This window comes from Podarcis tiliguerta (assembly GCF_965153285.1).
Source record: "Podarcis tiliguerta genome assembly, chromosome: 13".
NCBI classification, from domain to species: Eukaryota; Metazoa; Chordata; class Lepidosauria; order Squamata; family Lacertidae; genus Podarcis; species Podarcis tiliguerta.
In genome coordinates this window covers 11,760,172-11,779,135 of record NC_139546.1, presented here as the reverse complement: position 1 = coordinate 11,779,135, position 18,964 = coordinate 11,760,172, and the positions used below count along the sequence as shown (strand labels likewise).

At 49.2% G+C, this 18,964-nt stretch overlaps 1 protein-coding gene across 7 annotated transcripts in view; it reads right to left on the bottom strand.

Moving 5' to 3' along the window:
- The window catches only part of LOC310661421 (transcription initiation factor TFIID subunit 1-like), a 46,897-nt gene extending 31,704 nt beyond the window's left edge, over window positions 1–15,193 (bottom strand). For 4 of the 7 annotated variants that reach the window (XM_083407366.1, XM_083407370.1, XM_083407368.1 and 1 more), the window contains exons 1-12: window positions 14,637–15,193; window positions 13,289–13,406; window positions 12,175–12,291; window positions 11,024–11,146; window positions 9,887–10,128; window positions 7,825–8,043; window positions 6,884–7,096; window positions 5,926–6,121; window positions 4,329–4,445; window positions 2,145–2,312; window positions 834–961; window positions 628–735 (exon numbers count right to left, since the gene is read on the bottom strand). In XM_083407366.1, the coding sequence (XP_083263492.1) occupies window positions 628–735; window positions 834–961; window positions 2,145–2,312; window positions 4,329–4,445; window positions 5,926–6,121; window positions 6,884–7,096; window positions 7,825–8,043; window positions 9,887–10,128; window positions 11,024–11,146; window positions 12,175–12,291; window positions 13,289–13,406; window positions 14,637–14,765 (1,878 nt within the window). In that variant the 5' untranslated portion in view covers window positions 14,766–15,193. Of the gene's footprint in view, window positions 1–627; window positions 736–833; window positions 962–2,144; window positions 2,313–4,328; window positions 4,446–5,925; window positions 6,122–6,880; window positions 7,097–7,824; window positions 8,044–9,886; window positions 10,129–11,023; window positions 11,147–12,174; window positions 12,292–13,288; window positions 13,407–14,636 lie in introns of all 7 variants that reach the window. The other 3 variants (XM_083407365.1, XM_083407369.1, XM_083407367.1) reach the window with 1 other exon arrangement.
- Between the last annotated feature and the right edge of the window lie 3,771 nt (window positions 15,194–18,964).

Sequence of the window (18,964 nt, the reverse complement as noted above, 5' to 3'; positions counted from 1 at the left end):
GACCACAAGGGCCATCGAGTCCAACCCCGTGCCAAGCAGGAAACACCATCAGAGCACTCCTGACATATGGTTGTCAAGACTCTGCTTAAAGACCTCCAAAGAAGGAGACTCCACCACACTCCTTGGCAGCAAATTCCACTGTCGAACAGCTCTTACTGTCAGGAAGTTCTTCCTAATGTTTAGGTGGAATCTTCTTTCTTGTAGTTTGGATCCACTGCTCCGTGTCTGCTTCTCTGGAGCAGCAGAAAACAACCTCTCTCCCTCCTCTATGTGACATCCTTTTATATATTTGAACATGGCTATCATATCACCCCTTAACCTGTGGAGGTGCACCCTCTCCAGCATTTTGGTGAGGTTCCTGGGTGTATTAGCGCTAGTTTTCTTGGTGTTAGGTGACACAGACCTGCTGCTTTCTATAGCATGCAAAGCTTTGAGAAGAGGCCCTGCAAGCTTCCAACCGAAAGCTGGGTCACCAGTTATACCTGCACAGGGCACCTTGTCCTATAATGAAGGCAGGGAACACCATTCAATTGGCACATGGTTCTGAGAATGATGGAATTTTGCAGGAGATTGCATTTTGCATACTTAAATGCACACACAGAGCTGGAGAGAGTTACTGGTTCTAACCTGGATGATGTTGCCTCCAAAGGTTCCACGAAGCCCCTGCTGCTTTGGATAGTAAAATTCGTCATTTGAGAGGTTCCAGGGATCCTTCACCTCCGGCTGAGACATATTCTAGAGTTGCAAGACAGGGAAGCAAGAGTCAGAATTTGTCTTCTGTTCATCATTCTTATGGGGGGGGGGCGGACGGGACCTGAGCCATTCCCACAAACCTGCTGAGTCTCTTCCTTAATGACTCCTGTCTTGCCCAGGAGAATCCGGCTCTTCTTTAGAGAAGACTCTTTCTTGCTCTCTTTGGAAGGAGAGTTCAACGTCATCTCTTCCTTCTCATCAGGAATTTCTAGGAAGGAACATACAAGAGATTGCATTCTGAATGCTTCCCTGCAGATATCCGCAGCACCACTTCAAATACATAAAATAACTTCATTGGTGGTCAGGTGTCTTTGTCATCTCGATGTCTGTGACAGTGTTACACTGCTGGAAGATAAAAGTACTGTCCATTTTAGCTCTCTGTCCTCTGTTCTGGAGGCAGCTGATACCAGTGGGGGACAGTATTGTGCTTCTTTGAGAGTGTGCTAAGCAGTCAATATCCTGCTCAGTGCTAGACTAGAAGCTTACACAAATGGTCAACATGCAATGGCTTGAATTTCTGTGGTAGATTTATTTACCATGTATTATTCTCTTATGGACCTTGTTATCTAACCTTTCATTTGAGCACCTGATTAGCTCAGAGATAGCAAGGCTCCTTATTTTTCTCTTAAGTAACACTTTGACATAAATGTCAACACAGTCAAATGAATGTATTACGCCTGTTTTTATAAAGCAAATGAGTTTTTAGCCACAAATGTAATTTAAAAGGATATTTCCATTTCAGGAGGAAAAAATACATAAAAGAAGCCCATTTGAATGCAGGGCTTATAATCATCAGTCTCTTTTAGGTACCTATTTGGACATGAAACTATTTATAGTAACCTATAATTTTAAGTCGGGATTGATGGAATATTCTTTCTTTTAATACGAGCTAACAATATTTTTATTCTGTTATATTTGCAAAATTATTATTTTTTAAATGGCCTGACTGATTTTATCAGAGATTATGGGGATTTTTAAACCTGAGGCAATGGTTCCTCTCTATGGGATCTTTTACATAACAGGTTACCTCACCTAGCTACAGTGCAAATTTAAATAAGGGGGGGGGCAGGAGGCAGTTAACTGTCATGGTTGCTGCAAAAGAACCTTGGCAATTACAGTTTACTGAAAGTTCTTTAAGAGATCCTCAGGCTCCTCATATTAACTACAATTCCCAGAATTCATTAGGAGAGGTAGTTTCCTGGGAGATAGAAAAAGCACGAGCTTCACCACCCTTGGACAGGTTTCTTAGGAAAAAAATTTCCCTCAGCCCACCTGAATTTTGCATCTTCAGCCCCAGTTACAAAATCACCATGCTTCAGAAAGCCAGAGATCTTTTCTCTCCAACCACTAGTAGGCCCGAAGGGAAAGCACTATGGTTTCTGTGGACATACCCAGGATTATATTTTCATCATTTGGGTCAAGGGTCAGAACCGGTGGGGTCAAGACTTTCTCCATCGCCTCGTCATCCCAGATGATGTTGTCCTCCCAGCGGCCGTAAACCAGCTCTTCGTTGTCAATGGGGAAAATGGAATACCACGGCTTGTCTTCATCCAGAGATGCTGCAACGGCACAACATACGACACATCTCTCTATTTCTGGAGTACTAGGATACCATCAAGTTCCTCTTCCCCCAAACATGGCGTGCCACTCTCCAAAAGGCAGACCCCACCCCACAGATTACCACCAAAAGAGACCAACTCCAGGCTCTGCCAAGGAGGCAAGGAGGAAGACCACATTGTTAATGGAGAATCGCTCCAAGTGGAGAACTCGTGTGGAATCAACGCTGCTCATTGAACACAATGTTTTTGCACTGTCCGCAAGACATAGGTAAACGTAAAGGGACCCCTGACCGGTTGGTCCAGTCGCGGACCACTCTGGGGTTGCGGCGCTCATCTCGCTTTACTGGCCGAGGGAGCTGGCGTACAGCTTCCGGGTCATGTGGCCAGCATGACTAAGCCGCTTCTGGCAAACCAGAGCAGCGCACGGAAACACCGTTTACCTTCCCGCTGGAGCGGTACCTATTTATCTACTTGCACTTTGACGTGCTTTCGAACTGCTAGCTTGGCAGGAGCAGGGACCGAGCAACGAGAGCTCACCCCATCACGGGGATTCGAACCGCCGACCTTCTGATCGGCAAGTCCTAGGCTCTGTGGTTTAACCCACAGCGCCACCCCCGTCCCTCCTTAACCCTTGTATACCCCTCCCCATTCAGCAGCAGTAAAGTTCTGCAGGATGAAATAGAATTGCCTCTCATTTATTTTTGGGGAATTCTGCAACGTGTTAAAGTTTTTACTCTGCTAACTATACATTGGGATTCAACTCTGGATCAATATACGACTAGAATTCCATATATCAGTAGAACTCCCTACTTCTGCTTGTTCCTCACCAGAGCACACCCTTGCCGTCTTGTTCCTGGAAACCCATAGGGCTCAAGTGCTCCCATTTGCATCGACTGTGCCACCTGCTAACTTAAGGCACGCTGGACTTTAAGCCACTCAATGCCAAGGCGCTGCTCTCTCAAGGCCTCGTAAGAAAAGCCCTTCTAGACCAGGCCAACAGCTCATCTAGTCCCATATTGTATTCTCATAGTGGCCAACCAGAAGTCCACAAGCAAGACATGAGCACGGGAGCAAGCCCCTCTCCTGTTGTTTCCAGCAACGGGTATTCAGAAGAATACTGCCTCCAATGGTGAACATAGCCATCTGGGTTAGGAGCCTTTGACAATCTAACCCTCCATAGATTTGTCGAATCCTGTGCACATTTACCTTAATGGTCAATAAATTATACTTAACCAACTAATTGATGAAAGTAGGTCATGCAGCCACTAGTGGCTGCACACAGTAACTAGAGAGATTGAGGTTACGATTCTATACATTCTTACCTTGGAGTTAAGTCCCACAGAATTTAACAGAACATGCTGCTAATTAGACATACATAGGATTATGTTTCTGTAACGCATGCTCCTCGGCTCCCAGTATTATTTGGGATTTCACTGATCTCTGTTAAGAATTGGGGTTGTCCCATCCCCACCTTCGCTGGGGCTACTTAAGACAGACTTGCATGCTCTGAGCGAAAGCAGAAGCAAGTTCCTGAATTTGGCCGGAGAATGTTTCGCACCGTTTGTGTTTATGTTTTAAATTGTGAACCGCCCTGAGACATATGGATGAAGCGTGGTATACAAAATTCTTCTTCATCATCATCATCATCCCCTTTTAAAGCCATCTGAGTAGTCTTGTGTGCTCTGAAGCTCCTGTCTGGTTCACTGCTCTCCCATACTGCTGGGAGAGATGGGCGGGGATGGAATCAGAAAGCCAGCTAGGAACCCAGGTGTGGGGATCTCTGGTCCTGGGGCAGGGATGCCAGGATTCAACAACTCTTCAGGGTCACGGGTGGTGGAGAGATCTGTTGTGGGGTGCTGCTTCTCCTCTGAAGAAACCTTAAGTTTAATGTTTGGGCAGGGCTGCAGCCGATACATCAGACCCAGAGCCTGCCAGGTAATTATCACCAGTTCCCTTTTTGCTGACCTACACATACCATCTCCTCACTGTGAGCCACAAGCCTCCTCTCCTCCTTACCTTGCTGCTCAGGGAGCTGCTTCTCTTTGCACTTGGCAAGGCCCATGACTCCTGACATGCTGGGCTTCTGCATCATAGGGACAGGCAAATTGAGCAGGGACCCACTGCGGTTCAGCCCTGGAGACAGAAGCAAGAGGGCGTTGGAAACGTCAGGAGGCCTCTGCTGAAACCAAGTGCCAGCTGGCTAAGAAAGGTTCCAGGGCGATATACCAATAAAACCAGGCATTAAAAACAAACTGTTGACATTTTTGTTTCAATAAACTTTTGCAGCAAGAAGAAGAGTTTGGATTTGATATCCCACTTTATCACTACCCTAAGGAGTCTCAAAGCGGCTAACATTCTCCTTTCCCTTCCTCTCCCACAACAAACACTCTGTGAGGTGAGTGGGGCTGAGAGACTTCAGAGAGAAGTGTGACTGGCCCAAGGTCACCCAGCAGCTGCATGTGGAGGAGCGGGGAATCGAACCCAGTTCACCAGATTACGAGTCTACCGCTCTTAACCAGTACACCACACTGAGATGAAGGGTCTCTGCTGTATTCATTTAGCATTGGTTTTAAAGCTGTAGAATTTTTAAAACCATTTTTAGCCATTCTTATTGTATGCCTGCACATCACCTTGAGGCGTATGTAAAAGGAGTAACAGTAATAATAAAATTTCCATTATCAAGAGGTTAACAAAGAAAGTCAGCAGCTTTGAAGAGACACAATTATCTGGAAGCTGCCATATCTTGAGTCTGACCATTGGTCCATCAAGCTCAGTATTGAGTACACTGACTGGAAGCAGCTTCTGGGCTTTCCAGCAGCATTTCCTGACCATACCTGGAGATGCCAGGGATAATAAAAAATATTTATACCCCACCCATCTGGCTGGGTTTTCCCAGCCACTCTGGGCGGCTCGCAACATAATATTAAAAACACAATATAACATCAAACATTTAAAACTTTCCTAAACAGTGCCTTCAGATGTCTTCTGAAAATCAGATAGCTGTTTATTTCTGATGGGAGGGCGTTCCAAAGGGAGGGTGCCACTACCGAGAAGGCCCTCTGCCTGGTTCCCTGTAACTTCACCTTGCAGTGAGGGAACTGCCAGAAGGTCCTCAAACCTGGACCTCAGTGTCGGGGTTGAACGATGGGGATGGAGTACTGGGAGCCAATGGTAGGTCTTTCAGGACCAGTGTTATATGGTCTCGGCGGCCGCTCCCAGTCAAGCTGCCACATTCTGGATTATTTGTAGTTTCTGGGTCACCTTCAAAGGTTGCCCCACGTAGAGCACATTGCAGTAGTCCAGGCGGAAGATAAGCAGAGCATGCACCACTCTGGCCAGTCTCCGGGCAGGTAGGGTCTCAGCCTGCGCACCTGATGGAGCTGGTAGACAGCCGCCCTGGACACAGAATTGACCTGCGCCTCCATGGACAGCTGTGAGTCCAAAATGACTCCCAGGCTGCACACCTGGTTCTTCAGGGGAACAGTTGCCCCATTCAGGACCAGGGAGTCCTTCACGCCTGCCTAGGGACAGAACCTGGGACCTTTTGCATGCAAGGCAAGTGCTCTGACACTGAACTACGGCCCGTGTTGGCCCAGCTGCCTGCTGAGCTCACCTTGCTGGGCGTTGTAAGCAGTAGCATTCCTGGTCATGCTGGAGGGCAGCCAGCCAGCCAGACTAGCCCGCTGCGTCTTGGTCCCCTTGTGCTTGATGTCCTCCCCGTTCCAGATCACGTCGTCCTCCCACTGCAGCTGGGTCACCATGAGGAAGTGCTCGTCTGCCAGCAGCGCATCCTTCTCCACCACAGCGCTCTGCAAGGGCAGAACAGAAAAGCGTCAAGGGTTTCGACAGAAACAATGATTACTACTATGGAAACTACCGCCTGCTGCCCAAAATGAATGTCACTGAGTATTTTAGATGATGCCAATGCAGATATATGGCCAAACGAATTGATCTTGTATACGATCAGCACAAATTGCAACCCAATGGGAAACAGCCCCAAACCTTGCACTGGACACCTGGTACCACTCACTCTGGAATACAGCAGTAATGGAGAAAACTGTGCATAATTTGAGATTTCCACAAGGACTAGAACCTCGAGGCTAGGTTTGGCGTTCTTTTATGACATATAGAGCAGAACCAGACCTTTTTTCCAACTCAATTCCAGCACCTCTCAGGTGGGTGCCATTGCCATTCTAAAGAGAATGAGGGAGGTATAAATGATGAGTTCCAGCTCCTCTTTTTACAGAAAAATAGCACTGAGCGGAACTCAGCCGACCCTTGTCATAAGCCTGACAAAACTTCATTATCTGAGAACGTTGATAAGTCTTTACTTGAATTTTGTTGTTTTAACTCATGTGGTCATTGTAAGTTTGTTTTGTAGTTCTGTTTTTCCACCTTTTAATTTTTTTTCATGGTTATAATTGTTCTCTGTTTTATATGCGTTATAACATGAAATGATGATAATAAAACTTTACAGAAAGAAATTTTAAAAACTGCCAAGGCACTGGCAGGAAAGCCCCGTCCTCCTGCCTCTGGAGAGATAAATTCAAGCCTTTTCCCCAACTCACTACCTCCTCCTCCTCCTTCTCCTCCTCCTCTTTGCGCTCTTTCATCTTGAAGCCATAGTCGAAGCCGCTGCCATCCTCAGGAACGCCCAACATGTCATACCAGAGCTGGGCAGGCCCATAGCGCCATTCAGCCACCTTGGGCCTGGTGTCGGCCACCTTGTCCGCATCTCCTGTAGACTGGGAGAACTTGGACTCCACCGGTGCCATCATGGTGATCTGGAGGACAAGAGGGTGTCGGAGGGTCAAGGGAGACGGAACTGGGATCATCCTGAGATGATGGCAAGGCAGGTGTCAGGTGCAGGTCAGAAATAACTAACAAGGTGCCCGCGAAGTTAGCTCTTTATTCAAAGAAACTAAGCAGCTCAGACCCAGTGAGCACAGCAACTCTTCCCAGTAGGTCTTGCCCCCATGAGGCAGTTGTGAAGACTGAAGGTTCCAGCCTTCCCACTGCTCTCTAAGGCCCTTCCTACCCCGGGTCCTTTCCAAGCAACCTGATACTTCTCCAACTTATCTCTGCTTCACCTTATTCATAGTTCTCTGGGTTCTGGGAGACCGGGGGCGGGGGCTGGTCACAGCAGGAGGGGGAGACTCCCCCCGGCTTCTTCAGCAGCCTGCCTCATCTCTGGCTCTTAGCCTTATCCTCTCCAGCCTCCACCTCTGCCTCTGATTCTGGGCTGCTCTCTGCCACAGACTCTTCCTGCTCTCTAAACCCTGTTGCCTCTTCAGCTTCCAACATCTCCTCCTACCAATCTGCTCCCTCTGACCACTCACTGTCTTCCCACCACCACTACCCTACCTTGTTACTATATCCAGCTGTTGTCGGCAGGGGGACAGTCCTGCTGCAAGGCAGAGAGGAAGCCCCGCCCTCTCTCTTGGAGTAGGAACAAAGCCATGTGACGTGACACCCCACCCCACATCTATCCTCTCTGCTCCTGAAGACTCACCTCGTCGTCTGAAAGGCACTGCTCCGGAGGAGGAGGCGGGGCATATTCGTACTCCCAGGGAGATTTCTCTTCCACAATTGTCTCGACCTCAGCTTCTCCATCCAGGATCTGCACTTCCGGAGTGACTTCGCGGTGCTTCTTCTTGCGCTTCCTGCGGGCGCTGCGCCAGACCGATGGGATGTTTTTCCCAGGGCCAAAGAGGCGCAGGAAGCGCAGTACCTAAGGGGAGACGCAGAAGAAGAAGAAGAGGAGGAGGAGTTTGGATTTGATATCCCGCTTTATCACTACCCAAAAGAGTCTCAAAGCGGCTAACATTCTCCTTTCCCTTCCTCCCCCACAACAAACACTCTGAGGTGAATGAGGCTGAGAGACTTCAAAGAAGTGTGACTGGCCCAAGGTCACCCAGCAGCTGCATGTGGAGGAGCGGAGACGCGAACCCGGTTCACCAGATTACGAGTCTACCGCTCTTAACCACTACACCACACTGGCAGAGAGTGGAGGAAAGGTTGGGAGGCGCAAGCGACTGGCCTCTGGTCACTCAGCTGTGTCAAAGGCAAGTTCACATCTCTGGCTCACTGGAGAGGCAGCCCTCTGCAGATGGGGATGCTAGACCAGGAGGACGAGTGGGGGAGCCTCCTCAGATTGGGGGACACACGCAGAGTGATTTATTCAGATAACTCCTCTACACTCACGGACACAAACATCCATTCTGTCAATGTAACCTTTGCCCCCGCCACAACCAGGCATGAAAAACCGCTATAACATAGGAGGCTTTTTCCAAAGCTGCAGTGGGGCAGCATTTTCAGTAGCAGGGAAGGGCAGTTTTTTGGTGGGGTGGGAAGAGCTGCAATCCCCTCAACAAAAAAGTGCCCCTGTGGTGGATAAATACATTGATGCACCTTCTGAAAGATAGCTTACTGGCAGTAAAAGCAAGTGCGAAGAAAATACTGAGTGAAAGGGTGTTGTAAAAGAGCAGAAATGTCTGTAATGAGGTATGAAGGAATCTGCTGAAACTGACAGATAAATATTTGAATTTGCTATTCAAGCCTGTTCCTATGATGTTACGTTTGCTCTTCTGATAAGGCCATTGGTTGGTTTCCAGATTGCAATCCTGCTTACTATAAGACTTGATTCCTACACATGTGAAAATCTCAGATGAGGCTATGCCTCGACAGAAGCCTGGGTAACATATGCCTGTGAACTCCGCTTTTGTGGGTTCCCAGAGACCAATGTTGTCCTCACCTAGTGAAGCTGTATTAAACATCACAATTAATTTGTTTTAGCATTTTATCCTCTATGTTTTTAAGTAGGGACGCAGGTGGTGCTGTGGGTTAAACCACAGAGTCTAGGACTTGCCGATCAGAAGGTCGGTGCTTCGAATACCCGCGATGGGGTGAGCTCCCGTTGCTCGGTCCCTGCTCCTGCCAACCTAGCAGTTCAAAAGCACATCAAAGTGCAAGTAGATAAATAGGTACCACTCCGGCAGAAAGGTAAACGGCGTTTCCGTGCGCTGCTCTGGTTCGCCAGAAGCGGCTTAGTCATGCTGGCCACATGACCCGGAAGCTGTACGCCGGCTCCCTTGGCCAATAAAGCGAGATGAGCGCCGCAACCCCAAAGTGGGTCACGACTGGACCTAATGGTCAGGGGTCCCTTTACCTTTATGCTTTTAAGTATGGCTGTGATTTTTTTCCTCAATTTCGTTATTTTACCTTTTGCCCAGACAACAAGCCTCGCTGATGTGGGCCAAAGGAATGCACAGCAATACATTTGGCACCAGCTTGGCTGCAGGAATTGCTGGAAGAAGGCATACAACGTTCCATCCAACCATGTTAGCAAATCCACCCCAGATTTGTGTAGGGCAGTGGAGGTTTAGGACCAGACTTTTCTTTCTCCTACAAGGGGCTCAACAACCCGAGAAGGTAGCCCATCTGTTCTGCTAACTTATATGACATAAAGGAAATCAAGCACAGGGGGAGCCCTCCATCCTTTTAGCACAAAGCATGGCCTTTCCCTCAGTCCTCCCTGCCCCCCTTTCTGCAGAGTGTCAACCTTCAAGCCCTACCTTGCCTGGTCTGAACTCGGGGAACAGATCCGTGACACTTGGCAGCTGCTTGGTGGTATCCTGCTGCATTATCCCTGCAAGTGGCAGCGTAAGCCTGCTGTCGCTGGACTCTGCCTTCCGCGAGTCCTGGGACCCCGACTCCGATTCAGAATCCGAAGAGCTGCTGAAGTCATTCTTCTCCAAGGCAGCGGATGAAGGGGCAATGATGGATGGAAGGATGATACCATCGTTGTCTTCAGACCCTGGAAGAGAGTACCTCTCAGAAAGAAAGAAAGAAAGAAAGAAAGAAAGAAAGAAAGAAAGAAAGAAAGAAAGAGACTCTACTTCCTAACCTCAACATGACATATAGCTAACCCGGGGTCACATGCCTTATTCCAGGCATCAAAGACAAAGTGCAGTATTTCTTGAAATTTTCAACTTGCATTTTAAAAAGGGTCAAGTGAGTGGGAGGGGAAGAGATGCCAAGAGAATCCTCCTGGACACATCAAAAACTGCACTCAGGGAGTTTTAAATTCTCAGATCCAATTCTCCTGCTTCCGGTAGATTCTACGGTTATTGAATAATTGAAGCACATTTGTATACTGCCTTTTCACAAAGCTGAAAGCACTTTAAAGTGAAAAACCGCAAGCCAGGAAAAAGTACATCAAAATAAAACCACGTTTCAGCTGAGGCAGCAACACAAAAGGGAAATCCCAGATTAGGGTTGTATCCAAAGTGGCACTGTGTGAATGTTCTGCCAGCGCAAGGATTTCTGCTTGTGCAACGGAACATCCTACCCCTCTCCTCCGCCGATGTAGCCCCTCCAGAACAGACTGGGTGTGTGGGGTGCACATGGGGGGAGTTACATGGCACAAGCAAAAATTCTTATGCTAACAGAACAATAGGTACTGCTACACTGGATTCCACCCACTATTTTTCACTGTGTTTCTTTCAGACCTGGGATAGCACAGTGGGTAGAGCATGAGACTCTTAATCTCAGGGTTGTGGGTTTGAGCCCGAGTTGGGCCAAAGATTTCTGCATTGAAGGGGTTTGGACTAGATGACCCTCGGGTTCGCTTCCAACTCTACAAGCCTATGATACTGCTCACCCCTGGGCCCTGCAGGGCTCACAGGCACTTCCCAGGAGTACATACTCACCAGAAGCACTTGCATCCTTTTCGTCCTCTTTTCTCATTGGCCCTGGAGGTGGTGGCGGGGGAGGCATCAGCTTGGAGTCAATATCTTCGCAGTCAGCATCATAATCGTCATCATCATCATCATCTAAGGAAAGGAAGAAAAGAAAGGAGTTGCGGGCAGTCCTTCCATCACATCACAACTTTGGTTTATCGTCCACCAGGATTAAACATTCCAAGAAAATCTAGGCACCCTCCATCATCCAAAACAGATATTCTATTCCCACCATCTGAACTAGATGGTAAAAAAGGTAAAGGTTTGCCCTGGATGGTTAAGTCCAGTCAAATTCAACTATGGGGTGCAGTACTCATCTCTGCTTTCAAGCCAAGGGAGCCAGCATTTGTCCGCAGACAGTTTTTCTGGATCATGTGGCCAGCATGACTAAACCGCTTGTGGTGCAACGGGACACCGTGACAAGTGCATGGAAATGCCGTTTACCTTCCCACCGCAGCAGGTACCTATTTATCTACTTGCACTGGTATGCTTTCGAACTGCTAGGTTGGCAGGAGCTGGGACAAAGTGACAGGAGCTCACCCCAACATGTGGATTCGAACTGCTGACCTTAAGATCAGCAAGCCCAAGAGGCTTGTGGTTTAGATCACAGTGCCACCCGCGTCCCATTTGAACCAGATGTACCAAGGATCTGAATCAATATAAGGCGGCTTCCTATGTTCTTTTAACATAAAACGCCCAAATGGGTGTACAGTAAATTTAAAAACAAAGGGAATGTGACAGCACGTGACAGCAGCCACACCCCAGAATTGGCTTCAACTGGCCAGCTAAACCAGGCGAGGGTAGTTGACAGGTCTCAAACCCCTGGTTAGTTAGGGACTTCCCATGCATGCAGAAACAGGCTCCGGCGGATTGAGAGGACAAGAACAATAGTGGGCCCAATGGTTTCTGCACATGCTGTAGAGGAAGGTGAAGAGCAGATGGGGCTGGTCATCCTGGTAGCCCATCTACCATAGGTACTACCCTCCCTCTAACGCCCCATACACAGGATGCTAAACAAGAAGAGCAACAGGGAGCCAGGGCGAGTGTCAGGTTAGCAAGGACCAGTTGAAGAGGTGAAAGATCAGTTGTGACAAAGGAAAGCAGCTGTTGCCACCACCTACCTGCCCTCTGAACTGGCTGAAGGTTGCCCATTGCCTGCCGGTACCTGCGGCTCTCATCTTCAGCCACTTCGGTGATGTCAGAATAATCGACAGCATCCTCGGTGCTCTTAACCCAGCCTGGCGGCAGGGAGAGGAACAGGGAAGAACACAGAAAAATTACAGACCCAGCAGGCCACACCATTTTTCTATCCCAGCTTCCACACTCACATTCAAGAATAGTATTGCTCACCAGGGCAATACAGGTTTCAGGATATAATGCCAATTCTGGCCCCACTGCACTGACTGCCAGTTAGTTTCCGGGTCCAATTCAAAGTGGTGGTTTTTAATCTATAAAGCCTTAAATGGCTCAGGACCACAATACCTCAAGGACGACCTGTCTCCATGTGAACCTACCCAGACCTTGAGACGACTGTTGGAGGCCCTTCTAGGTATGCCTCCTCCGCACAAGGTTAGGAGGGTGGCAACACAAGAACAAGCCTTTTTTCTGCAGTGGGTCTCTGCCTGTAGAATGCTCTCCCCAGGGAGGCTTATCTAGTGCCTTTATTAAACACCTTTAGGCACCATGTGAAAGCGTTCTTCTTCAACCAGGCCTTTGGCAGATTAACATCTTATACCACTTTTACACAGGGTTGTGGGAGAGGGTATGGGGGGGGTTCATTGGTTTGTGGTTTTTTGTTATTGTTTTATTATGTATTTTTACGTTTGAACCACCCTGAGATCTATGGATGAAGAGTGGTATCCAAGTTAAAATAAAATATTGTGCTATCATGGTGGTGCTGGACTTTACAGGCGGCTTGTAGAGGCTACTGCTTTGCTACTAAGTTCAGCCAGTACTTGCAAACCCTGAGTAAGCAATGCCAGAACACTGAATTAACCAGCTGCACCTCTTTTTAAATGCACAACCAGGAGTCAGCCTTGATCCCTGAGAGAGCAAAGCCCTTATATCCCAGCCTTTCCAAACCTAGTGCCCTCAGTAAGTTGTTGCACCACAAGTACCATCATCCTTGACCACTGGCCATCAGCTGGAGCTGATGGGGCTCACAACAACATATGAAAGGCACCAGCCTGGAGAAAGCTATTCTGCCCCAGTCCTAAGACAAAAACGTTCTCCTACCTTCCTCATCCAACTGGGCTCCGTCTGACTCAGAAGCATCATCTTCGCTGGCTGTGATTTCTGTTATGAGGCTCCCCAGACCCAATGCCCCAAGTCCGGCCAAATGTTTTTTTGACTCCTGGGGGGGGGGGCAGAAAGAAAACAGGATTTGGCTGGAAGCGGAGGGAAAGAACCTTACGACCATACTGTGACCTTCCTCATACAAAGTAGGTGCTCTAACTCAAACCACTGTGCTTTGCTCAGAGATCTGCACTAGTTGCCCATTTGCTACCAGGCCAGGTTCTGTTATGATACTGCTGATTAGTGTGTGCTCCAGCTTCTGAAGGCTTCTGATGCTGTGGGTCGCTGTTTCATGCTGAGCCAAGGACAGGAGAACACCTGGCTACTGGCCGGTGGGCTGGAGCCAGCTGGGGGCTTGCAAGTTGCCCCCATTCCCTTGGAAGCATCCCAACAGCTTCAAAGTGTTACTCTGTTGGCATAAAACCCTGAATAGTTTGAGACCAGTTTATCTAAAGGTCACTCTGCCCCACGTGTGCCGACTCCCCCATCCCTTCCCTGCTGCCTCCCTTCCCCTCCTCCCTCCCTCCATCTTCTCTTCCCTGCTCCAGCTTGACCCAGAACCCTCCCCTGTCCCGACAGTTGGGCAGCCCTGCCCCCCCATCCCCATGGCTGGGCAGCCCCCAACCCGCCTGGGCAGCCCTCGCCCCAACCCCCGTGGCTGGGCAGCCCCTCGCTCCCTGTCTGGACAGCCCTCACCCCCCTTGCCATGGGTGGGCAACCCCCCCCCCCATGGCTTGGCAGCCCCCTCCTCCCCCGTCTGGGCAGCTCTCAGGTCTCCGTCCCCATGGCTGGGCAGCCCCTCACTCCCCGTCTGTACAGCCCTCACCCCCCTACCCATTGCTGGGCAACCCCCCCCCGCCCCCTGTCTGCACAGCCCTCACCCCCTACCCATGGCTGTGCATTCCCCGCCCCCCCCCCGTCTGCACAGCCCTAGCCCCCCCCCATGGCTTGGCATGCCCCTGCTCCCCCGTCTGGGCAGCCCTCGCCCCCCCAATGGCTTGGCAGCCCCCCCGCTCCCCTCCCTTCCCAGCCCCCCTCCCCCGTTCAGCTCGACCCGACCAGCCAGTCCCCCGCCCCTACCTTCCCCCCGTGCCCCCCTTGTCCCGCCCCCATTCCAATTCGACCCAGCTTGACAGGTGTCCCCCTTTCAACTCGGCCCCTCCCACTGTGCCCCGCTCCCCGCCGCGCGCCCCCTTTACCTTGACGCGGTTAGCTAGCCAGCCCCCCCCCCCTTCGTCCCCTGCCCCCCCCCCGGGCCATTAAGCCCCCACCCCCGAAAAGCGCCCACCTGGTCGAGGAGCCCCTCGCCCTCGAGCTGGCCCTGCTCGTTGATGTTGCCGAAGAGGAAGCCGGCGAGGGAGAAGGGCGCCGCCGGGCTCTCGCCGCCCTCGTCCTCCTCACTGTCCGAGTCCGACATCTCCACGACGCAGCAGCAGCAGCCGACTCCGTTCCTATCAGCGCCGTCGCCCTCAGCCGCCTGCCTTTAAGTGTTTACGCCGGAAGCGGAAGCCGCCGCGACCATAAAAAGCACGCCGGAAGGGTAGAGCGGCGCTAGGAGGCCCCCTGGGCGAGTTCCGCATCGACCGCTACAGCGGCGCCTCTAGGATTCCATCGGCTGGCTTCTCTGTCGATGGGTCGCTTGACTTATCCGCCGCTTCCCCCGCGATCGGCTGTGCCAAAGCGGCTTACGGCCCCGAAAACATACGTCGGAAATATATCAACATGCAGAAGATGAAGTTCCAAAACAACAACAACACACAACCCGGCAAAAATTAACGATTTTGCAAACGCAGCATGAATATAAACTGTGGGGTTTTTTTCTAGGGGGACGCATACCCCTAACATTTTGTGAATCTTTGTACTTTTGTACAATTATTATATTTATTTTCCCCGATTTCAACTATAAAATGGTGATTTTCTTGAGTCAAAATGAGAGTACCCCCTAAACATTTTTTTTGAAAAAATGCACTGAATATAAACAAACAATCTAGGCTGAAGTACTTAAATATGTATAGCAAAACAAGAGGTCAAGGGCCAATGCAGTTTCTGGAAATTGTCCTTGCTCCGCTCCTGGCTTAAATATAGTTCAGAGGGGAGGGGTGGTAGATGGCATACAGCTAGCTCCCACGGGGTGGGGGGGCTGTTATTGGGTTGGTTTTATTATTTTGATTATATATGTTGTGGTTTTTATGTTGATCTTTTCTTTGAACCGCCTGAGACCTCTGGGTATGTTGTTGTTTAGTTGTTTGGTCGTGTCTGACTCTTTGTGACCCCATGGACCAGAGCACGCTGGGCACTCCTGTCTTCCACTGCCTCCGGGTATAGGGCGGTATATAAATTCAACCAATCACTTAATAAAAATAGTGCTCCCAGAGGAGGCTGGCAGCAGCAAAAGGCAACTATCAGGGAGGGCAAGGATGGTAATTCTCTTTCCCCCGCCTCCTGCAAGTACTAGCTGCTGGTGCCCATCTTACTGGAGTTGTTGTGTATGATCTTCCTAGCTCTGCCATATCTTTTTGTGGGGCAGGGTGTGTCATGGAATTCTACTCAATAGTGATCCAGAGTAGAATCCCAATGTATAGTTAGAGTACAGTGGTGCCTCGCAAGACGAAATTAATTCGTTCTGCGAGTCTCTTCGTCTAGCGGTTTTTTCGTCTTGCGAAGCAACCCTATTAGCGGCTTAGCGGATTAGCGCTATTAGCGGTTTAGCGGCTATTAAAGGCTTAAGGGATTAGCGGATTAGCTGCTAAAAGGCTATTAGCGGTTTAGCGGCTTAGAAAAAGGGGGTGGGGAGCGAAAAAAAATCTCAAGACTCGCAAGACATTTTCGTCTTGCGAAGCAAGCCCATAGGGAAATTCGTCCTGCAAAGCGCATCGAAAAACGGAAAACCCTTTCATCTAGCGGGTTTTCCGTCTTGCGAGGCATTCGTCTTGCGGGGCACCACTGTAAAAACTTAAACACGTTGCAGGATTCCCCATAGATAGACCAGAAGCAATTGTATTTCATCCAGCAGAGCTTTACTGCTACTGAAGGCAAATGAGCATAATGGTCACAAATCCAATACATTCAGGTTTGGCCCTGCCCATAAGAAATCCAGTTGCAGCAGACTTAACTTAAACTTACAATAACTTGCATACAATGTACAGAACACTACACCAGAAGGAAAAGAAAGAAAGAGAAAGACGTAGAAAGAGAAACCCGGGCTCCTTCTGGCCTCTTATTACAGTATAGTCAGCATAACCTTGAAGAAGAGATAAGAGAACCATTTTAAGCCAGCTGTACTCAGCTTCTCTGAAGGAATAATCCTTTTGACTTGACAGCTCAGGGAAGATACTTAGCTTTATAAATTTGTAGAAAATCCATACTTCATCCATCCATCCACCAACTGAGTCTCCTCATTCCAATGCCATTTTAACCCTTAAAGAAAGGTGAATTTGGGCTCCACCTCCCTCCATGAACCAAGAAGCAGGAAGTCACGTAGGCAGCAGGAATAGGGCATCCTGTTCGACAGTTCCACTGTTCGACAGTGGAATTTGCTGCCAAGGAGTGTGGTGGAGTCTCCTTCTTTGGAGGTCTTTAAGCAGAGGCTTGACAACCATATGTCAGGAGTGCTCTGATGGTGTCTCCTGCTTGGCAGGGGGTTGGACTCGATGGCCCTTGTGGTCTCTTCCAACTCTATGATTCTATGATTCCACCATAATTCTCCAAGCGTGAGAACACATACACGGCACCCCACCCAGGGAGTGACCAAGGGGGCAACAATAGACATCCGCAGAGGCAGTTTAGCAAGTCAGGAGTTCAGCATCTCCAGACAAGTCCTGAGGTCAAGGATATGTAAAGATTTTAATTGTTCTTTCGGAGATGGGTACTTAAGAGGTGTTAGAAAAGGTGTCTGATAAAGTGACCTAACGTTGAACTTGTGTAACCCTTGTATAAAGGTAAAGGTAAAGGGTCCGTATAGTTAAAGCCATGGTTTTCCCAGTAGTGGTGTATGGAAGTGAGAGCTGGACCATAAAGAAGACTGATCGCCGAAGAATTGATGCTTTTGAATTATGGTGCTGGAGGAGACTCTTGAGAGTCCCATGGACTGCAAGAAGATCAAACGCATCCATTCTTAAGGAAATTACCCTGAGTGCTCACTGGAAGGACAGATCGTGAAGCTGAGGCTCCAATACTTTGGCCACCTCATGAGAAGAGAAGACTCCCTGGAAAAGACCCTGACGTTGGGAAAGATTGAGGGCATAAGGAGAAGCGGACGACAGAGGACGAGATGGTTGGACAGTGTTCTCGAAGCTACAAACATGAGTCTGACCAAACTGTGGGAGACAGTGGAAGACAGAAGTGCCTGGCGTGCTCTGGTCCATGGGGTCACGAAGAGTCGGACACGACTAAACGACTACACAACAACAACAACAACAAAGGGACCCCTGACCGTTAGGTCCAGTCGCGGACGACTCTGGGGTTGCAGCACTCATCTCGCTTTGGCCGAGGGAGCCGGTGTACAGCTTCCGGGTCATGTGGCCAGCATGACTAAGCCGCTTCTGGCGAACCAGAGCAGTGCACGGAAACGCTGTTTACCTTCCCACTTGCACTTTGCTGTGCTTTCGAACTGCTAGGTTGGCAGGAGCAGGAACCGAGCAACGGGAGCTCACCCCGTTGCGGGGATTCAAACCGCCGACCTTCTGATCAGCAAGCCCTAGGCTCTATGGTTTAACCCACAGCGCCACCCGTGTCCCTCCTTAACCCTTGTATACCCTTCCCCATTTGTGACATGCTAGTTATGTAGTGATGATGTATCAATGATGCTGCTCCAAGCGTATTCTGGGGGAAAGAGGAAAGTTTTAAAAGAGGGTGTCACCCCAAGCTCAGGGTTCTTATTCCTTTGGGGACCTGTTGCACAACAATAAAGATCATGATATACTGTTTTGCTCCAAATTACTTGGCTGGAACTTCCTTCTTTTACTGACCACATAGACCTACAGGGGACTTCCACCCTGACAAGCTGGGCTGTTGAGTAGTCTCTCACCCCGAAATTTTTTCCCTTAACACAGAGAAGCTCCCAGAACCCCCTTGAATTAATTAGAATAGAAAGATCTCTACACATCAGATCAATACTTTTTGCACTAAGAAATGCAAACTGACGGGGTGATCCAACCTTTTTGATCCACCTTAACAGAATGGGAGGCTTTGGCTGAGACCACGCTCTTATAATTTACATTGGCTCATGAGTCCCTATACCCGGGATCTTGTCTTGCCCATAGTGTTGGGGTCCACTAATCGGGCTTAAGCTGCCTTGGTCACTGAAAAGCCAATAAATGCCGTAGATAGAGGAGATTCCCATAATCACTTATTTATTCAACTGAGTAAAACAGAGCGGGCTTTTTTCATACTTTTTATAGCCATCCCCACTCCCTTTCCCCCTTTCAAGGTTCCTTCCACTGATCAAAACAGGACACCCTGCCTGGAGACCTTGAAGGGGAGAGTTGCCTGGCAGAGGGAGGTTTCCTTGAAAATTGCCTAGCAACGTTATCTGGTCTTCACATATTTGTGGCTCACAAATTCTAAAGCAGGCAGTTTGTTGTACAGAAGCAAAATGGCATCAAGGCTAACCAAAAA